Source organism: Actinia tenebrosa, unplaced genomic scaffold, assembly GCF_029948245.1.
Source record: "Actinia tenebrosa isolate PJP-AT-01 unplaced genomic scaffold, QUT_ActTen_1.0 PGA_scaffold7__59_contigs__length_16204524, whole genome shotgun sequence".
In the NCBI taxonomy this organism is placed as follows: Eukaryota; Metazoa; Cnidaria; class Anthozoa; order Actiniaria; family Actiniidae; genus Actinia; species Actinia tenebrosa.
In genome coordinates, this window is record NW_028292584.1 from 9,150,050 (window position 1) to 9,169,966 (window position 19,917).

General features: G+C 39.0%; 3 protein-coding genes across 6 annotated transcripts in view; all 3 read left to right on the forward strand.

Annotated features, from left to right (window-relative positions):
- The first annotated feature begins 2,500 nt into the window (after nt 1-2,500).
- Nucleotides 2,501-11,157, forward strand: LOC116303691 (uncharacterized). Of its 3 annotated transcripts, none has more exons than XM_031713272.2 (16): nt 2,501-2,634; nt 2,887-3,035; nt 4,105-4,290; nt 4,874-4,997; nt 5,519-5,697; nt 6,125-6,343; nt 6,761-6,844; nt 7,219-7,335; nt 7,794-7,916; nt 8,038-8,079; nt 8,689-8,826; nt 8,944-9,033; nt 9,503-9,658; nt 9,737-9,834; nt 10,047-10,197; nt 11,051-11,157. In XM_031713272.2, the coding sequence occupies exons 2-15, from the start codon at nt 2,957-2,959 to the stop codon at nt 10,182-10,184; spliced, it is 1,773 nt and encodes a 590-aa protein (XP_031569132.1). In that variant the 5' UTR covers nt 2,501-2,634; nt 2,887-2,956; the 3' UTR covers nt 10,185-10,197; nt 11,051-11,157. The 3 variants fall into 3 exon arrangements, with proteins under 3 accessions (XP_031569132.1, XP_031569133.1, XP_031569135.1); XM_031713273.2 differs by having other exon boundaries at nt 2,515-2,634; nt 2,943-3,035; XM_031713275.2 differs by having other exon boundaries at nt 2,611-2,634; nt 2,918-3,035.
- A 2,648-nt stretch (nt 11,158-13,805) lies between these two features.
- Nucleotides 13,806-17,533, forward strand: LOC116303692 (uncharacterized). Its single transcript, XM_031713276.2, has 4 exons — nt 13,806-14,149; nt 14,792-15,069; nt 15,567-16,299; nt 17,014-17,533. The coding sequence occupies exons 1-4, from the start codon at nt 13,875-13,877 to the stop codon at nt 17,432-17,434; spliced, it is 1,707 nt and encodes a 568-aa protein (XP_031569136.2). The 5' UTR covers nt 13,806-13,874; the 3' UTR covers nt 17,435-17,533.
- A 1,860-nt stretch (nt 17,534-19,393) lies between these two features.
- The window catches only part of LOC116303694 (endothelin-converting enzyme 1), a 22,222-nt gene continuing 21,698 nt past the window's right edge, over nt 19,394-19,917 (forward strand). The window contains exon 1 of one of the 2 annotated variants that reach the window (XM_089040087.1): nt 19,394-19,727. In XM_089040087.1, coding sequence (XP_088896213.1) covers nt 19,487-19,727 — 241 coding nt within the window. In that variant the 5' untranslated portion in view covers nt 19,394-19,486. The remainder of the gene's footprint in view (nt 19,728-19,917) is intronic. The other variant, XM_089040086.1, reaches the window with a different exon arrangement.

Consider the following 19,917-nt stretch of genomic DNA (forward strand, 5'->3'; position numbering starts at 1 on the left):
TGTAAGCGGTATGTTTTATTCGACCAAAACCGATGTCCTTTCCTTCCGGCTATGCATGTAAACAGGAAGACCTATTCGAGTTAACCTTCAACGAGTTTTCATTTTTACGCAAACGGAATTATATATTACAGGAAACAATTCCAGACAAAGAAACATGCGGAATGTGGGGGAAAGACTTCCCCTTTGGACTAGGGGAATCTACTTCCTAGTTCCTGAACTACCAGAAAGGAAATAATACACAGGTAACCCACGTATGGGACGTGTGTGTGTGTGTGGGGGGGGGGGGGGGGGGGGGGGGGGGGGGTAGGGGGGAGGGGAGGTCATTTTATCCAATTTCTCCGAGTGGTACGTCTAACAAGGGCTCATTCTCAAAACCGACCGCTGATTACCCCTACCACTTGCACAAAATCCCTCCCTCCCTCCCCCACCTACCCGGGCATAGCCCAGTTATGTATTCGTTGCTATACCACTCTGTAATCAAGGAACACATTGGTATTTAAATCAGTTTTGTTAAAGTGCGCGCGCTGACAGTGACGGCTAGCTTTGTAATAATGAAGTTGTACATGTTCAGATTTTACCATTCTTTCGTATCCGGTGAATATTCTAATTAAGCTGAAATGAGGCCAACCCTGAGTAAATGATTCTGTAATTAAGTAACGAAAGGAACGTAATAGTATTTTTGAACTCATGATAAAAAATATCAGTTTATCATATAATTATCCATAAAATACCTATATTTCTCCTTTTCGAAAAACTGACATTTTCACATGTGAAAATATCGTTACCATGCTATTAGTTTATAAATAAAAACTTTTTATAATAATTATAAAAAGCTTATTAAGTTGATTTCATGGATAATTACATAATAAACATAATATTACATGGGCGCTTGGAGATACGAAATTTATCAACACTCGAAGATAAACTTCGTATCTCCGTGCGCTAATGTACTATCCTCTATTTATTTCACAATCTTTTAAAAAATGTAATTAGCCAAACGTTTTCCTTTATCTGTTGTAACGTACCGCTTGGTGTGTTTATTCAGTAACATGGTTACCGTAACTGGATATTTTTAATTTTGGAAGTATTTTTCATTTCAACGTAAACATGGAAAACTGATTCTTCTATGCTTGTGACTATTTGACCAGATGTGATAACAAGTTTGACAGGAAAGTAAAGGTTGCAACTTGATCATCATGCAGCTGATAGAACATAGAAAATCAAAAGTTCATCTTTCAACCAGGAAAAAAGCAATGGTGGCATTGCTCACAAGGGACTACTTGTACTGTTTTGTTTTGTTCTATACCATAGTAATTTGACCATGATTCGAAGCTGATACAATATGGAACATCGAAGAGTGGGATTGTCCATATGCTTTTTTGAATACCAAAGTATGGAAGATTCTTACTGAATTCCATTTTAAAAAAATCAATTTTACCATTACACTGAAATTTGGGGGTTTCATCGGGTCACGTTTGAACGAATGTGTGACTGAATTTGTGTTGCGCTGCTGTGGCTTAAACAGAAAGGGGGTCTTAGTTAGATCCTCGGAAGATCTAATCGACGTCTCTCATTATGATTATGACCCAACACCAACACCAACAACTTCATCATCCTTGTTGTTTTTATCTTCGTTGTCGTCGTCTTGGTCATAATCACCATCATCGTTATTATTATCATCGTGAACATTATATTTATGATTTGTACCACAATCTTCATCACCACCCTGACAATCACCATCACCATCACATTCATCATTACTACAATCATCATACCATCACAATCATCATCATCTTTCCACCTTTACAATCATTATCATCATGCACACCACAATTACCATCACAATCATCATCATCTTTCCACCATTACAATCATTATCATCATATACACACCACAATTACCATCACAATCATCATCATCTTTCTACCATTACAATCATTATCATCATATACACACCACAATTACCATCACAATCTAATCTTTATAATCATTTAATATTATCACCACCATCAAAATCACGATCATCATCGTAATCATCCAATACACACCACCATTACCACCACGATCGTCATCGTCATCGCCATCGTCATCTATCATCACCTTCGCCACCACATTCGGAATATCATCATTATTTCATATAGCCTTGAAATTACTACGACTATTAAGTTAATTTTTGAGAATGTTCCATTACTCAAACATGTGGCAGAACTTTTAATTTCACTCTTCTAGAAAGATACATCCCATTTGATTCTTGCCCCTTTATGTAACTCTATACCCACATATTTCATTCTCTTTGTCCCCCTAAATAAACTCCAAACATTTGAGTCCAAGATTATCTTGCTTAGAGTTTGCACAGAAGATTTACTCTCAAGTAAAAGACGAATAGAATATCAGTGCCTAGACAAACTACGCCCGTATGCTGGTCACTCACAAGTCCTCAGTTAAATCTGTATTTGTTTAGCTATGCTCCTTGATCATGTTACTGCTTTCAGCTTAATGACCAATTACAACGCGTCTTTCATCCAGTTTCATCGTGCTTATGAATACAATATAAAGCTACTTAAAGTTTCGAGTGGCTCAGTACGTGTTGGTGAAGAAGCAAGCTCAGTGCCATCATACTGGTCTGATATATAGGTAAGATGTTTAACGAAGTGATCATAAAATTTGAAAGAGTGCGGACGTGGTCTTTTATTGATTCTTCAATTGAAGTTCGACTACTTGCAAATGAAACTATAAACTATTGTAGCCGATATCCTTCTTGAAAACTAAGCCGTCATATCACGCAAATAAAAGAGAAGAAAAAGTTTTTGCCAATTTTTTATTTCTTTTCTTCTTTTTTGTTTCTCTTTGTCTTATTTTGCACCAAATTGTTTCGTTAAATTACAGTTACTTCTGTTATTAAACTTGACGAAATTAGAGAATTTCGTTATAAAACTTGCTAGGAGCGATAATCGTCATGGCCGTCTTTTATCTGGTGACTGTGTTGCTGTTGGTTGGTCATGCTCTTGGAGAAGGACCTTTTGATGGCAAGAAAGGTTAGTAGTGACTTGATGTGGTTCTGTTTGTTCTGTCTGTTCTCTCTGTCTCTGTGTCTGTATTCCTTGTTATAGCTTCCTGGTTGTCTGTGCTGCGTTTGGCTATAAGTAAGTAAGTGATTTATTTATTCCGGAGACACACAGGAGCTTACAATAAAGTCTCGTTAGAACGTGCACGTGCTAAACTCAAATCTAAATAATACAATACAGATAAAATTCTAGATCTAAAAATATTATGTAAGTGTAGAATTCTACGTAAAAATATACTGAACCACCCCACCCCACCCCACCCAACCCCAACCAAACCAACCCACACCTACTTATAATCTATAATTTAAATTCCCCTAAATATACAAAAAATACATAATAGAAATCCATGTTAAATTAAAACCACCCAAAACCATATAAACCTAAATTAAAGAAAGAAATGTTATGAATTGTAACAACTAATTAAATAATAATGAGAAAAACTTAAGTAGATATTTTACAAATCTATGCCTTATATAACGATTCAAATTTTAATTTTCTTAAAGCCCTCTTGAATTCTTGTAGACTCCCACAATTTCTGACCTTATCTATCTGTCTTTATGTCTTGTCCTGACAAATTGCATACCGAGGTTTATTATACATCTGTAAACTAAGAATAAAGATTTACTCCTGCTTACCTTAACAACTTGTGGTTACCACCTATGTGCTATAATGCTAACGGCCCACTCACACAATAAACTGCTCTAGGTGTAATGGACAGCCATCTCATTGCAACTCCATCTGGATCGGTTGTCTGTAGGGATTCTCCGAGTTGGGATGTTTTGATTCCACGGAACAAAAGCTGAGATTGTACCCTACCATAGCCAGTATTCGGGAATTCACGATGAATCTAACTTATAGCTTCATCCACAATATCTATTTAGTCGACCTTGAACTCTTTATGATAAAGGTAATATCTGCAGGAAAATCTACAGATATTACAATTATCATATCATGCCGGTATTGGCTGTAGGCTCTCTGCCAATGAGAAGCGACATAGTGAATGAAATGTATAATAATTTCACTTATCGATATCTTGTAGACCAACTTCACTACATGACACCTGACCGCAGCATATTTGAAGGCGACATCAAGTTAACACCTGAACAAACTCGTAACCTGGAAGCCTTCGGCGACCCAACATTCCTATCAGGACGAGCCGCCAATAACAATCCAAAGAAGCTGTGGCCCAATGCTGTTATACCTTACGAATTTGACTGCAGTGTTTGTGAGTAAACATTCTATATACAGTCAATTCAAAAAACGTTGTCGTCGACCGGCTCAAGCCTACGCGACTGGACCGAAAGGAATATGGGTAAAAATCACTGGAGCGGTTAAATATTCGTTCTGAATTAATTGTTCCCTCTAGTAATAAGATAATAATGGCGAGAAAGAATCCATCAAATGCATGTCTTCGGGTTTAGGGAAAGAAAAACGAAGTAGTTATGATTTAGTTCACAATTTCGAAAATATGAAGGCATAAAAAAAACTGTAAACCAGGCATAACTAGTCGGATAAAATTATGGAGTCAACTCGGCTTCAATGATTGCTACCCAGAGTTCCTTTCGGTCCAGTCGCGTAGGCTTGAGTTGGTCGACGACAACATTTTTTGAATTGACTGTATTTACAGTGCAACTACGCCAACCAAGGCCACCTACACGAATTGTCATACAAATAAACCAGCCACGATTGAGTATTTGAACAATAACTGACTGATATATCTGCACACTTGTTTATAGCAATCCAGCAATTGTCCTGAGATTATGTCCTACAAACGGCCTATTATTTCTTTCTTCGTTTCTTTCTTGAAGCGAGCCTGGACTGGGGAATCAAAGCCATCAAAGCCGGTATGGCAGAATGGGAGAGCAAGACTTGCATTCGATTCAAGCCAAGAACAAACGAGACCAACTACATTTGGTTTTACAGATCATTAGGGTTAGTCGCAACATTACTTTCTTTAGAGGGGGTGACTATATTGTACGGCAGGATCAATATTCTTCAGCAATGTTCTTCTCTGGGCTCTTGAGTACGGTTTTCCTCCCTCCGCAAAATCAAACAAGCTAATTCGATCTGTGAGTTAGCCGTGCCCTGACTTAGATCAGCCTAGAGATTGTTTCAGGGTTCGATCTGTGAGCTAACCATGCCCTGACTTAGATCAGCCCAGAGGTGGTTTGAGGGTTCGATCTGTGAGTTAGCCATGCCCTGACTTAGATCAGCCTAGAGGTTGTTTAAGGGTTTGATCTGTGAGTTAGCCATGCCCCGACTTAGATCAGCCCAGAGGTTGTTTCAGGGTTCAATCTGTGAGTTAGCCGTGCCTTGAATTAGATAAGCCCAGAGGTTGTTTCAGGGTTCGATCTGTGAGTCAAAGCCATGCCTTGACTTAGATCTGCCCAGAAGTAGTTTCAGTTGGTTCTACACAGCATTTCTTAGCTAGACAACCATTGATTATTTCCAAGATGTTGGAGTGAGGTGGGTATGACGTACGGAAGGAAGAACTACCTGTCCATGGGTAAAGGTTGTGATTATCAACACGTCATGACACATGAGCTTGGGCACGCTATTGGATTCTGGCATGAACAGAGTAGACCCGACAGAGACTCCTACATCAAAATCCTTTTTGAAAACGTCCAAGAGAGTAAGTACACATTCCTCATCGTCTATTATCTCTCTGCTATCACTGAGGATGTTTTAATGTAGCTCAACAATGAGGTTTAGATTTGGTGTGGTCTCTTGTATGGTTTTCCATGAAGCTTCTTTATCAAAAATACGCCAGATATCTGAAATTGTTGATAACAATGTAGTAACAACCAATTACTGAGTTGCCTTAGGCCTCTGTTAATAGTGTCACAAAAGTTTAACTAAGTTTTGGCAGGAAAAAGGACGCGTCCGTGCTTTAGGCCTTGCGCATGCGCATATGTTTGTCAGCAATTTTAGTTTTGAGAAAAAGAAACGAACCTTCATTGCTATTCACTACGCTAATGCATATTATGACTAAGCATCAGAAACATATTCTGGTACGATGTATTTATTTAATTACTTGTGTGAATCAATGTTCTCTAAAGGTATGAAGTACAACTTCGAGAAACGCAAATGGGGTACCGAAGTCATTGATTACAACGTCCCATACGACTACGGCTCAATCATGCACTACCCATGGAACTCCTTCTCTAGTAACGGAAAAGATACGATCAAACCAATCAGGGACCTCAAGGGAAAGACACCGTACGTGGCACTTAGTGATGACGACGCACTTCAAGCAAACAGAATGTACAAGTGCCCAGGTTGGTATATACCTCTTTACCTTTGGCGTACAGTTTTTCCATTTCAGACCACTTGCCACTCTCTTGTGAATTTAATCTAATGCGTTTACCACTCCTGGGTGGACGGCTGATGCCTAACAGGCCTTGCGGCCCAATTGATAAGGCAGCCGATTATAGCACGGGCACTGAAGATGGTCGTCACCAGCGTCTTCAGTGGATCTTTTGCGTCCGCCTTATACAGGGTTATATAGTGAAGACAGACGGGGCCTACGGTTTTAAGTCCTTGTCCGAGAAGGACATACGATAGTTTGTTTCAGTTGTGTCCAAATTCATGTGGTTTCTCATACGCAAATGTTAAACAAAGAAATGATACTCTAGGGATTGAAATGGAAAACATCGACCCTAACCTAACAAAATTGTATTACTGATGCGCCACAGGTTTTCTGAAAAAGGCAAGAAATTTAAAAACTCAAAAACAGAAGCCTATTGCTATGCCAAAGGCTTCGTTGGAGGCGCGATCAGGTAAGTGTGATCGATAGGTATATTCAATAAATCTAGAGTAATTCAGCTCATCTGCTGCAAAGCTAAATACCTCAGACCGGCACCTCTGCATTCTTCTTCGCTGCTCTGCTCTGCTCTACATAATTCTATTTCCTTTTAGAATAAGTATGACCAATTTACCAACAGGCCCCTTAATTCTTAACAGAAAATTTGAAACTCTTAGAAAAATGTATGGTAGTGACTGCACGACTCGAAAAATAATTCTGCAAATTCATTTCACTAGTGTGTGTAATGACCATAACTTGTAATTGAAAGAAACGATGAAAAAAGTTAAAAGAAATGATCGGATTCATACCTTTCCAAAAGGCTCAGTGTTGTTTTTCTTGGTATTACAGCTTCTTGTGAGGATCGTTCTGACAATTGCGCAGACTACAAGCAGACTGGACTGTGCGAAAAGCATGGCGAAAACTTGTTTTACTGGTGTTCCAAAACATGTGGTCACTGCATATCAGGTATGACCGGTTTTGTATAACTGCGATTTAAGTTACACTCATCACTAGTAGATAACATCGCGGTAACCATGGCAACCCTGTCACAACTCACCGTGCAGCTGTCACACTGACGGTCTGGTCAGTGAAATACATACCTATATATACCTTCCATAGGGCGGGAGGGCGACAGATTTTGTATAACTACAATTTAAGTAATACACAAGTATCAGAGGCTAGGAGCTGTAGATAACATTTTTTCTTGGCTCTTCTTCTGTTTTGATTGATTTAATTTAGAGAACGTGTGACATACCCTTAAACTCTTGTAGCGTGCAACGTTTATGAAGAATTAATACACGACGAATAGTTCATGAAATGACAAATGTACTATCAAGACCCTAGTCGAGTTCCTGACTTATAACTCGTACCGCCTGGCAGATTATTATATACCTTGTTTTGTAATTGATGTTGAATGTTTTCAGCTCATTGCAAGAACTATGAGTTTGAGTGCATCCAGTGGGCTAAAGAAGGAAAATGCCAAACAGAAAAGGAAAAAATGAAGCTGTATTGCCCACTTAGTTGTAAATTTTGCAACAAATGCACCAGTAAGTATTCTTCATCATCCTATACCTTATAATTCGACTTGTTTATCTTAGAAGAATAAACTACAATGAAGTTTTTTTTAATTATCCCCCGAGATATTAATTTTGCTGTTTATCTTCCTAGAGCCAAAACCAACCCCTTCTCTGGCACCCAGAACTGGTGTTGGTAAGTACGGTGAATTATTATGCTGTGCAATTTGACACGTCAATCTTCTCGAGGTTGGATGCAACAACTCGAAAGAAATAAGCCAGCCACGACAGATGCAGCATATCATTCATCCGACATCCATCCACTCATCCAAATGCATATGCGTACATTGTTTTCTTTCTCCCTCCCTATTTTCCTTGCTTCGTTCCATCTTTGCTTCCTTCCATCTTTCCTTCCTTCCTTACTTGCCTTCTTTCTTCCTTGCTTGCTTGCTTGCTTGCTTGCTTGCTTGCTTGCTTGCTTGCTTGCTTGCTTGCTTGCTTGCTTGCTTGCTTGCTTGCTTGCATGCTTCTTTCTTTCCTTTGGAAATACTGAAACAAATGCTTCCAAACTTTGAAGATATCTTTTCCTGTTCTTTATCTTGGTCTGTACTAATTTCCACTCCAAATAGGCTGGAAATTCGTACAGAATATACAAAAATATCCCACATTGCAAACTGTTAGTAAAGACCCAACAAGAGCAGAGCTTGGGCTACCTATGATGGAATGAACCACCTATGGATCCATTACTGTTTCAATTTATTGCTTTTTCCTTCGCTGTTTTCATTCTTGATGTCTTCAACCTTAGGTCTTCGCTGTCTGGACAAGTACGATAAATGCTCTGACTATGCACATTTACAGCAGTGTGGAACAACAGCTTGGATTGACTTCAACTGTCGCAAGAGTTGCGGGACAAAGTGTGATACCTATCCTGTAAAACCTGAAGGTATAGTCTGCCTGGATCCGTTTTGCCTTCAGCACAGCCTATGTGTATGTCCTTAAATTATCATGCGATTGATAATTATCAATGATCAATTTTTGATTTGTATCTTCTTTTTTCCAGGATCCTGTTCTAACGCATTAGGTCTTGGTTGGCCGGGAGATTACAAACTGCCTGATGCTAACTTCTTTGCTACTTCCAATTTTAAACCAGGTAACACTGATCAAGTTAAAAGTTTTTTTAAACTAAAAAATGATTGCTTGTTTATACTCTTCCTTTTTCCCTCTCCTTCACTTGTTTTGTTTCGAACCTTCTTTGTCTTTTGTCTCGTTCTATCCCTCTCCTTTTTCCTTTCTCCTTTCTTTCCCTCCCATCATCATTTTCTTCTTCGCTCCCTCCCTCCTTCCCTAACTACCCCCCTACCTCCCATCCTTCTTCCTCCCTACCTCTCCCCCTACCTCCTTCCCTACCTACCTCCCTACCTCCCTACCTCCCTACCTCCCTACCTCCTACCTCCCTACCTCCCTACCTCCCTACCTCCCTACCTCCCTACCTCCCTACCTCCCTACCTCCCTACCTCCCTACCTCCCTACCTCCCTACCTCCCTCCTAATTGTACAAGATTGAATTCGAAGGTAATACACTGTGGTCACTGATATAAAATGGTGGTGTATTGATCACAGGAGATTGGAGCGCAGCTGCTGACAACGCTCGTCTTTACCAAGAAGATGATTCAAGTAGAAAGAGGATTGGTGCTTGGTGTGCTACGGAAAGAGACAACCAGTACGTAGGAGTGGACCTGGGCAAGGACATGAGAGTCAGGGCTATTGCTACCCAGGGTAGGTACACTTTAATTTGCACCGTGTGTCCATAGTTTTAGAGTGTTATGAAATTCTAATATCTAATTTCCATTTTAGGCAGAGACGATTCTCATGAAGTAGTTCAGAAATACAAACTGTCATTTAGCTCGGATGGGACGAACTATAGGTTTTACCAAGAGAATGGTAGCGACAAGGTAAAACGAAAGTGTAACAATTACAATGATTAACAACAGTGTTTGAAATAGCTAGAGAAAGATGAAGGAAGGAAGGACGGACGGAAGGAATTAGAAAAAATGAAGAAAAAAAAAAAAAAAAAAAGAAAAGAAAAAGAAAAGAAAAAATGAAAACAAATGTTAAAAAAAATATTTCAACAAACTGGGATGAGAGTATTTTGCTCCTGTTTCAGGTGTTCGACGGTAACTGTGACTTCTTTACTCCTGTAATCAACACTTTTACGCCTACTCGAGCTCGTTACGTCAGACTTCACGTGGTCAAAGCAAGTTATCCGTGTGTAAGGATGGAGCTGTATGGCTGTGATGTATAACTGCGCATGACAGGTATACTAAAGCATGTTTCTTTGTATCTGGGTTTTATAAATAAATATTACTATGTGCAAAAAGTTCCTTACAGTGTGGTTCCATGTTGCTTTCCTTCATGATGTTGGTGGTACCTACTCATACGGTTGTTTGTTTCTATTGCTCCGTTTCTTTGCTGTTTTGTCGGGCAGTGTTGCAATACACGACTTTGCTAATACTATACTCTGGTCGTGCTGGATGATGGGATGATAAAAATAATCCTTCCATCCAGCACGACCCGAGTATTAGCAAAGTCGTGTTTTGTAGCTCACTGATGTATGTGGTAATGATATTTTTTTTCTTTCTTCCCTTTCCTTAAGCATATCAAACATTGAGTGTGGTATTTCCCTGTGTCTGTTGTCTGCGAGGCAGATCCACGAGTTAGCATCTTCCCTGTATCCTTCCTCAATTTTCTAAAGTTTTTCTTTTTTTTGATTGTCTTTTTTTTCTTTTCTTTTCTTCTTCAAAAATGTTCATGTCGAATTCGTTATAAAACGACGGTCTTTTTGCTTGCCGCTTTTCCTCACAATCCAAATATGGAATTGATCATACCATATATATGGAGTGAGCTTTCTCTGCACCAACTTCGACACTAACATATAGAGTAAGGCTTGATATGTTTGTTAGAGGATTTGCTGTTTGCTGCTGCTGCTGCTATTGTTGTTCTACCACTGTTATTGTTTCCGATGTTACTGTTGTTGCTTTTATAACATTGTTATTGTATAATGGGATTAGCTTCTCACAAGTAACACCAAAAAACTAACATATTTGGTCTTCTATACTATCGAACTACTCTATTATTATGTTATATTTAACTTGTATTCTCGTTTTGCAGGTGCAAGAAATGTTCACAAAGAATCTAAAGAGTATTACTTATACCTTTAATGATTTAATCTTAGCGAAAATAAAGCCAAATTAGCAATAAATTACAGAGTAATGAAATACTCATCTTTGACTTTCTTTTACTTTATCGTAAAGGTCCTTCAAGGAATGTAAGAGTTATGAGTTTTTTTCATGGGGTAATATAGGAAAACATATGAAAGAAGACAAGATTGGAACAACGTAAATTTAGGGCCAATATAAACATGCAATTGACGTGCAAAAGCAAAAAGGTTTCGACGATTGAAAGCTCGACTTTAAAGCAAATTATATAGCTTTCGTTCGTAGCCGAGTTATGGTAAATTTAGCTTATTTGAGGAGTCTACATTTGGCGTGACTCCTATCTTTACAGCGAGTAACAGTGGGTAGAGTGGGTTTAGGCCTGAGAATATAGGTCTATCATAATATGTATGGAAACTAATTTGGTAATCGTAACTTGCTGGTTAATGGACCAAATCCACTTGGGGGTAATATTCAGACCACGTATAATTCCCTAGAGGTAACACATGTAAAACAAGACTAAATTCATTGAATGTTTTAAACAACAAAGCAATAAGACTTATAACATTTTCCCATTACCAATCACATGCACCACCTACATATAAAACTCTAAGGATTCTTCAATTAAAAGATATTGTATTTAGTTAAATCGCCTTATTTATGTATGATTTTGTTAACAATAATCTACCAGTTGCATTTTCCAACTAATTTACTTTCTCATCCGATGCTCACTCACACAACACTCGTTATTCTATGCATAATTTTCAGTTACCATCAATAAAAACTAACTTTGACAAGTTCTCATTTAAATTTTCAGGACCAAAAATTTGGAGTTCAATAAACTATGCGAATACAAAACGGCTCTCACGATCACTGTTTTCTAAAACTTTGAAAAATAACTGTTTGGATTCATATGACTAATTCTGTATATCTCTTTCAATTTACTAAAGCAATTCACGTATCTGTATATCATATTTGATATTGTCATTTATATGTGAATGATGGGGAGCTTCGAAAACTTGTGTTACTTCAGCTCCCCAGCACCTCGGCATAATCATTTTTCTCACTATCTATATTTTACTTTCTTTAATAGTTGAAACTTGTTAATTTATCATCTATTTTGTTATTGTAAAGTATCTCATGAGTGCAAGTAAAGAAAGGAAATAGAGTATCATTTCTTTGTTTACCGTTTGCGCGTAAGACGACACGTGAATATGGATACAGCTTAAACTAAGATTTATATTCTCCAGGGAATCATGACATGTGTGGTCTGAAATGGGAAAATATTACGCCTAATAATAGGAATTGGTCTATAATTAGATCACCGATACATCTCGAATCTCATGGATATATGACTTTGCCAGCAATTTGGAAGGACCCTTATCTAGCTGGCTACGATGGCTGGCTCTACATCCCCCAAAAATCAGTTGTGCTTCTTTCTTGTTTCCTGTGATAGAGTAACTGTACTTGCCACCTTGGTAGTCCTTCAAAGGGCACCCATCTGCAGTAAGATTTTACCAACAGCTTATAACCTTTGCTGCAATACCCGTGTTACCTTGATAACTCTTACATGGTGTACATCCGAAACTTTTCGCGGGCATAGTCTATTTTATGAGTTTTCGTAGACAGATTTTGACAAACTATATCAATCAATTTATATTGATTTGTACTTTAAAGCTACTATGATATACCTAAATAAATTAAAGTACGACAGATTTAAAAGTATATGGAGTCTTAATTATCCATTGAGTTTTTTCAGCTGTTTATTTAATGTGAAAATTAATTCCGTGGGAAAAACACCATTCCTAATTAGATATACAACAGAAAACACATAAATTCAGCAAAATTTTATTGCTGTTTTCTTTCTTACCCACCCCTCCTCCTTTTTATATTTGTTACTGCTTCCTTGCTTCCTTGCTTCCTTGCTTCCTTGCTTCCTTGCTTCCTTGCTTCCTTGCTTCCTTGCTTCCTTGCTTCCTTGCTTCCTTGCTTCCTTGCTTCCTTGCTTCCTTGCTTCCTTGCTTCCTTGCTTCCTTGCTTCCTTGCTTCCTTGCTTCCTTGCTTCCTTGCTTCCTTGCCTATCTCACCGAATATTCTAGGCAAAACAAAATGTAAGATGTAAGCGCATTTCTTCCTTCCTTCCTTCCTTCCTTCCTTCCTTTCTTTCTTTCTCCTTTCTTTGTTTTCTCATTTGCTTGCTTGCTTTCTTGTTTTCTTCCTTCCTTTTCTTCTTTGTAGCTTTCTGTCTTAAATTCCTTTCCCCGGCCTCCTTATTTTTTGTTTGCTTGCTTCTTTCCCTTCGTCCTCCTCCCTCCTCCTCATCGTTAGTTTATTTCATTTCTCTGACAACTTAAACAACGACTAAAATCAAGCCGCGAGGGGAAAAAAAAAAAAAAATATATATATATATAATAATAATAATTAGAATGAAACATATATTTTCGAAAAAATGGCAGGGGGCAAAAAATGAAATGCAATTGCCAATGATTATTATCAAACTGCTGAGTAAACGTCCAAATAAACCAAGGTCAACACCCACTTTTTTCCCATATTTTTGGCACCGTTTTGTAAACTTTGTTTGGAATTAATTAGAGCGAATTTCCAGATTGTTTGCGAAGCATGGAAAAGTTGTCACTCTTATTTTCTCTGAGGTGATTATCGAATGGTCTATAAAAGAAAAAAAGATTTGTTTTCGTTCACTTAAAGTTTGCCGCCATTAGAAAAAGGACTTCCAAAGCGTATCATACAATCCTTGCACCATCGGCAATCAGGCGGTAACAATGTTACTCATTGTGGCCACCGTTTCTATTTTTCTCTCTGTATCTCCAGTTCATGGCTGTACCATGGCCAACTGGTGGGCGAGCTTTGACAAAGCTGGTTATTCATCATGCGGTAATCTGAATGATTATATTAATGGACTTAACAGAAACAAGAATCATGGAAATAATGATGGAATTCACCTGATTGAAGAGGCAAGGTGTTGTCCCCGTCCTCAACCATACTATAACCAACCTACTCAATGCGTTGCTGCTGATTGGGCCAATAGTTTCGACAGGTAAGACATCATGAATTCATGAAGTGGTATAGTCCAGTTCATAGTTAAAGAATAGCTTTAAAATATTTTTCAGTGCGCATGGGATTTTATACCGAATTTCTCACCCTCTTTTAGATTAATTATGAACAAAGGAAGTTTTAAACGAAAGAAGACGAGAAATTTGGCATAAAATCGCAAGCGCAATGAAATCGATTTTTATGAACTGGCGGCTTAATGCTCTAATCTCTCACTTATCAGTTTCGATTCCTGGCCTCAGCATTACATATGAGTAGAATCTAAGTTCTCTCCCCTTGAATCGATCCCCTACCTCCCGATTTCTGGCAATTTGTTAGGTCTCTCCTTTGTATCGGGGTTTTGTTGTTTAATATGATGGGCAGAATTTGTTAGGTCTCTAGATTAAATCGAGGCTTCTTCTCTGATCAAGTTTTATTTTCATTCCTTAAACAAAGACCATGATTAATTGCAGGTCCATATGTGACATAGCTGTGCTCTGGTTTGCGAAGTGTGATGGGAGGTCCAGGGATGGGGTTCACACGATGCACAGCATTGCACGAGTAACTGACGACACCCATTATTCGCATATTGAAATAATTTCATAAACTTTGAATAAACTCATAAAAGGCTTTTATCGAACATTTACAGAGACAACACTTGGAACAACTGTCCTCAAGGAATGTTCTTGCAAGGACTCTATAGGAGCGGCGATTCCAAGCTGTTCAACATCGAGTACGGTCGGTGCTGCAAACCCGCTAGCCACCCCTACTGGTATGGTCATTGCTATCAACAGAATGTAGCAGCAAGTTTTGACAATCAAGGGACAAGCAAGTGTAGAGATGGGTACTTTCTGACTGGTCTGTACCGTGGAAATTGTGACAAACTGTACTGTATTGAGCATTTCAGATGCTGTAAGATGTATCCAAGTAAGTCATATACATATATCCTATATACAAGTAGTAATCGAAGTAGGATAATGCAACAAAATTTTTCCTGCCGCTATCCTTTCCTCAAAGCATTAAATAATGACCGGTATCTTTACTCACTGAGCTGTTCCAGCCTTCGTAAGTATAGCCGTGCCTCATTCAAAACTGTAATTTATTCATATTTGTATCTTGCAAAATATTTGGGAAGCACCGGTCAGCGTAGCAGTGAGAGCCCTCGCCTTTCCTTTTGTGTATGAGATATATAATTATAATTTGTCCCAAAGCAATGTTTTCTGTGCATTTCCGAGTTGTTTTGCTTTGAAATCAAGCGGGATTCCGGTTTTGTGTACACGGACGGAAGTACGTACGTACGGAAGTGACGTAGTAGTCAAGCCATGAAAAATCAACCCGATGGTTACCATGTTTTCTTAAGTATGGTGCTCCGCTATAATTACTCAATAACTAATGAACATTTTTCTTTCCGACGTATTATTCAGGTCCTCCACCACTTTCATCTTTGTCTGATGTCAAAACACGTGTCATGGATGTAACGGTAAGAAATCTTGCTCTACTTGCTCATTACCTTGGCTACGGCTGGTGCGCTGGATGTAGAGCCCAATACGTCGGTGAAGACTTCAGAAGAAACGGGGACAGCTGGGAGGCCGACAAAAAGGGACCGTGCAACGGCTACAAGGCTGACCACCGATTGAAAATGCACTATGGCGACTTTAAGTTTTCCATCAAGGACATTAAATATGGCAGCCCATTGATTCAAACACTACAGCCAGAGACATTCGACCAGGGACGAGTGTCTAATGCAGATCCAACCCCATTGAAACACAGAATTGAGAGAGAGATACGAAGTGTCAGAACAGTTACCCATACAACTACTAGCTCATGGAAGGCAGCTCATGAGCTTGGGATCGAGATTTCCTACGCTCCACCCGGTGCTACAGGAGGAGTTGGTGGGAAATTCAACTATAAGTTCAACTACGGGACCTCACAGACCAACACAGACTCTACCGCCAATCAACAATACAACAGCATCAAGATCCTATCAGAGAAGACTCTTGACCCAAACACCGCAGCTAACTACAAGATAATGCTGTCTAAGAGTCGAACAACGGTTCCTTATACTGCTACTATCATCGCTCACTTCTCTGCTGAACTTGACGGATTTCTGAGATGGGGCGGAGGATATAACGGAGATTCAACGAACTACCATTATCAGTAAGTATTAGAGGTAAATACAAATTGATTTGATTCGCATGTGAAACACTTTGGTCATTTTTAATACCCTGTTTTGTGAGGCCAAAATGATCTGTCAATCTCGTTTATATTCTACAAGAACAAAATCACATCAAATTTCAAAAAAAAAAAAAAAAAAACCAACAAAAAAAAACCAACAAAAAAACAAACAAACAAACAAACAAACAAACAAACAAACAAACAAAAAAAACAAAAACAAAAAACAAAACCAAAAAAACCAAAAAAAAAACAAACCTGCACCTGCACCTGCCCTCCATCCCGAGGCTTTCTCGCTTGAGACGTTCTCCATAAGAAGACTTTATAGTTAAAAAGGCATTTTTTTTTTAGAAAATAAAACCGCGATAAAATTGCGCTTGCTTCTTACCACTACTTTGCTTGTGCGGCCAGTACTCGCGCGGGATTGGTTCACTTGATGTTGTACATTGATTATGTTGAATATTTAGTTTTTTTAAAGTTATGTGAAGTCTACTACTAAAAACAATCATTTCTATATCGGAGGCACCATCCCGTGATGGCAGCCGCATAATGGCACAACAATACAGTCTTCTTACCTTTGCAAGCTTTATTTAATTCTCGTGTAAAGATTGGACTAGTTTATTGTTATGCTTCCTATCATGGCTGCTATCACGGGATGGTGCAAAGCCTCGTTCATCGAACTTTTGCAATTTTTTTTAGGCACCGAGGAAGCGGCTCCAGGCCCACCTTTAAGTACCGCTTTGGGTCATCGAGTAAACCATTCTACCAGGCTCTCAAAGAAGAAAGTGATCGAAATGTCCGCCCTTGGGAATGGTCTAATGTAAAATCTAAATACTCCTCCGCGCAAGGGATCATCAATTCTTTATCGAATGAGGGTGTGTACGAGTTCACTTTAACTGGCCAGTTTGAAGATGTCATTGGTCAGTATGCTGATGTGCAGTGGAAGACGGAACCCCTCACGGGAAAGCGCTCACTATTCGAAAGGCTTGTTACTTCTAATGACGTGCTCGAATCGACCACCAATGAGAATCCACCTAGACTGCACCCCAGTCCTCCAAAGGTGACTATTGAGACAGGAAAGATGAATGAAAAGGAACCCCAAGAAAAGAATACCTTCTAGATAGTTCCTAACTCGGTTTACCTACTTTAATTTGTCAATGAATATATTCTAAGGCAATGCGTATAATGACTCAATAAAAATATAATCTATGTAATCATATCATGCAATTTCCATTTTATGATGACTGATGTTGATGATGATGATAATGATGTTGATGTTGATGTTGATGTTGATGCTGATGCTGATGCTGATGCTGATGCTGATGCTGATGCTGATGCTGATGCTGATGCTGATGCTGATGCTGATGCTGATGCTGATGCTGATGCTGATGCTGATGCTGATGCTGATGCTGATGCTGATGCTGATGCTGATGCTGATGCTGATGCTGATGCTGATGCTGATGCTGATGCTGATGCTGATGCTGATGCTGATGCTGATGCTGATGCTGATGCTGATGCTGATGCTGATGCTGATGCTGATGCTGATGCTGATGCTGATGCTGATGCTGATGCTGATGCTGATGCTGATGCTGATGCTGATGCTGATGCTGATGCTGATGCTGATGCTGATGCTGATGCTGATGCTGATGCTGATGCTGATGCTGATGCTGATGCTGATGCTGATGCTGATGCTGATGCTGATGCTGATGCTGATGCTGATGCTGATGCTGATGCTGATGCTGATGCTGATGCTGATGCTGATGCTGATGCTGATGCTGATGCTGATGCTGATGCTGATGCTGATGCTGATGCTGATGCTGATGCTGATGCTGATGCTGATGCTGATGCTGATGCTGATGCTGATGCTGATGCTGATGCTGATGCTGATGCTGATGCTGATGCTGATGCTGATGCTGATGCTGATGCTGATGATGATGCTGATGCGGATGATGATGCTGATGATGATGATGATGATGATGGTGGAGATGATGATGATGATGATGATGATGATGATGATGATGATGATGATGATGATGATGATGATGATGATGGTGGCGATGTTGATGATGATGATGATGATGATGTTGATGATGATGATGATGAGGATGATGATGTTGTTGTTGATGATGATGATGATGATGATAATGTTGATGATAATAATGATGTTGATGATGTTAATGATGATGATGATGTTGATGATGATGATGGTAATGTTGAGGATGATGATGATGATGTTAATAATAATCATGACCTCATGATATGATCATATAACAATGAATTAATAACGTTTTTAAATTTTGATCTGACCCTCCGTGACAGAAAATTAATTTAAGAAAACCAATGTTAAAGCCCAGGAAGCCCAAAGCAAGCTTTATATCAATCTGCATATAGTTTACGTAACAATGATAGGAGAACATGGACACTAGGCTTTATTCTGTATCAGTTCAGTTCTTGGGCGCTAGATTGCCTAGTTTTTTTATATTTTGAAATCAGAACGAAAGTTATAAATTGACCAATTCGATTGTTCACTTCTGAACCCTTTTAGACCCTCTCCCATAATGACGGCCTCACAATAATTGCAGACAGACAGACTGGTCAAATAGTTCAAATAAAGGAAGTACTTATGACCGACCCAATTCAATTCACTGATAATCCTTATGCCACCGGGCTATTGACAAATGAAATATAATGCTTATATAGCGTTGAAAAATTCAAATGAAGAAAAATATCGATGAATAAATGTTACGAACAAGAAGTTCGCGTTCAGCAACGATATCCATTCGGAATCCGTCGGAAGCAGGTCCAATACGATCCAAACTAACCCAAACCAACAGCAGGTATATGCATACTATTGATGTACGAAATCCTGACTCCTGATAATACAATTAACGAGATTTTAATCTCCCAGTGAATTTCATTATCATTAATTCTTTTGGAATATTGAACGACGTAAAATGTTACGAACAAGGATTTAGCGTTCCGCAACGTTTCCTAGTGTAAATGGTGCGTTACACTAAAACATCCGGTATCTACATACTTCAATGCGTCTCGTCTGTTACTCCGTATTATCTTTCAGTGACTCTATTATATGCATTTATTCAAGGTAAAAGCCGACTGGGTAAACAACTGTGAGTAGCATACTTAAGATAAGTAAACGCTTCGAAAGCCAAACATGGCAGACCAATCGTTCATCGAAAAACAAAGCGATGGAGATGGAGCAAGGGTCGTTGGCGTCTCCTACAAGATTCGTAAGATTGGCTTTCCAGTAGCCGTAGTGTTATGCGTTCTGTTGCTCGTTGTCTGCGTTGTGCTTGCCGTACTCTATTCTCAAAAAGTTACTAAAACTACAATAACTTCTAAAGAACCTGACTTCGAAATCTGTGATGAAGAACGCTGTTTTCGTCTTGGAATGGGTAAGGTTGATATTCAGAACATGAAAGTGAGTTTCAGTCAGTGAAGACGCGATACAAAGCTTACTAGAGTGGAAAACATTAGCTTGGTGTCATCGACTGACTGCTAATGAAAACCCCTACATAAATTTTAGATCAGTTCTCCGTTGAGGTGTGAAGGGGTTTGGAACCAATTTTTGGAGGGGGGAGGGGG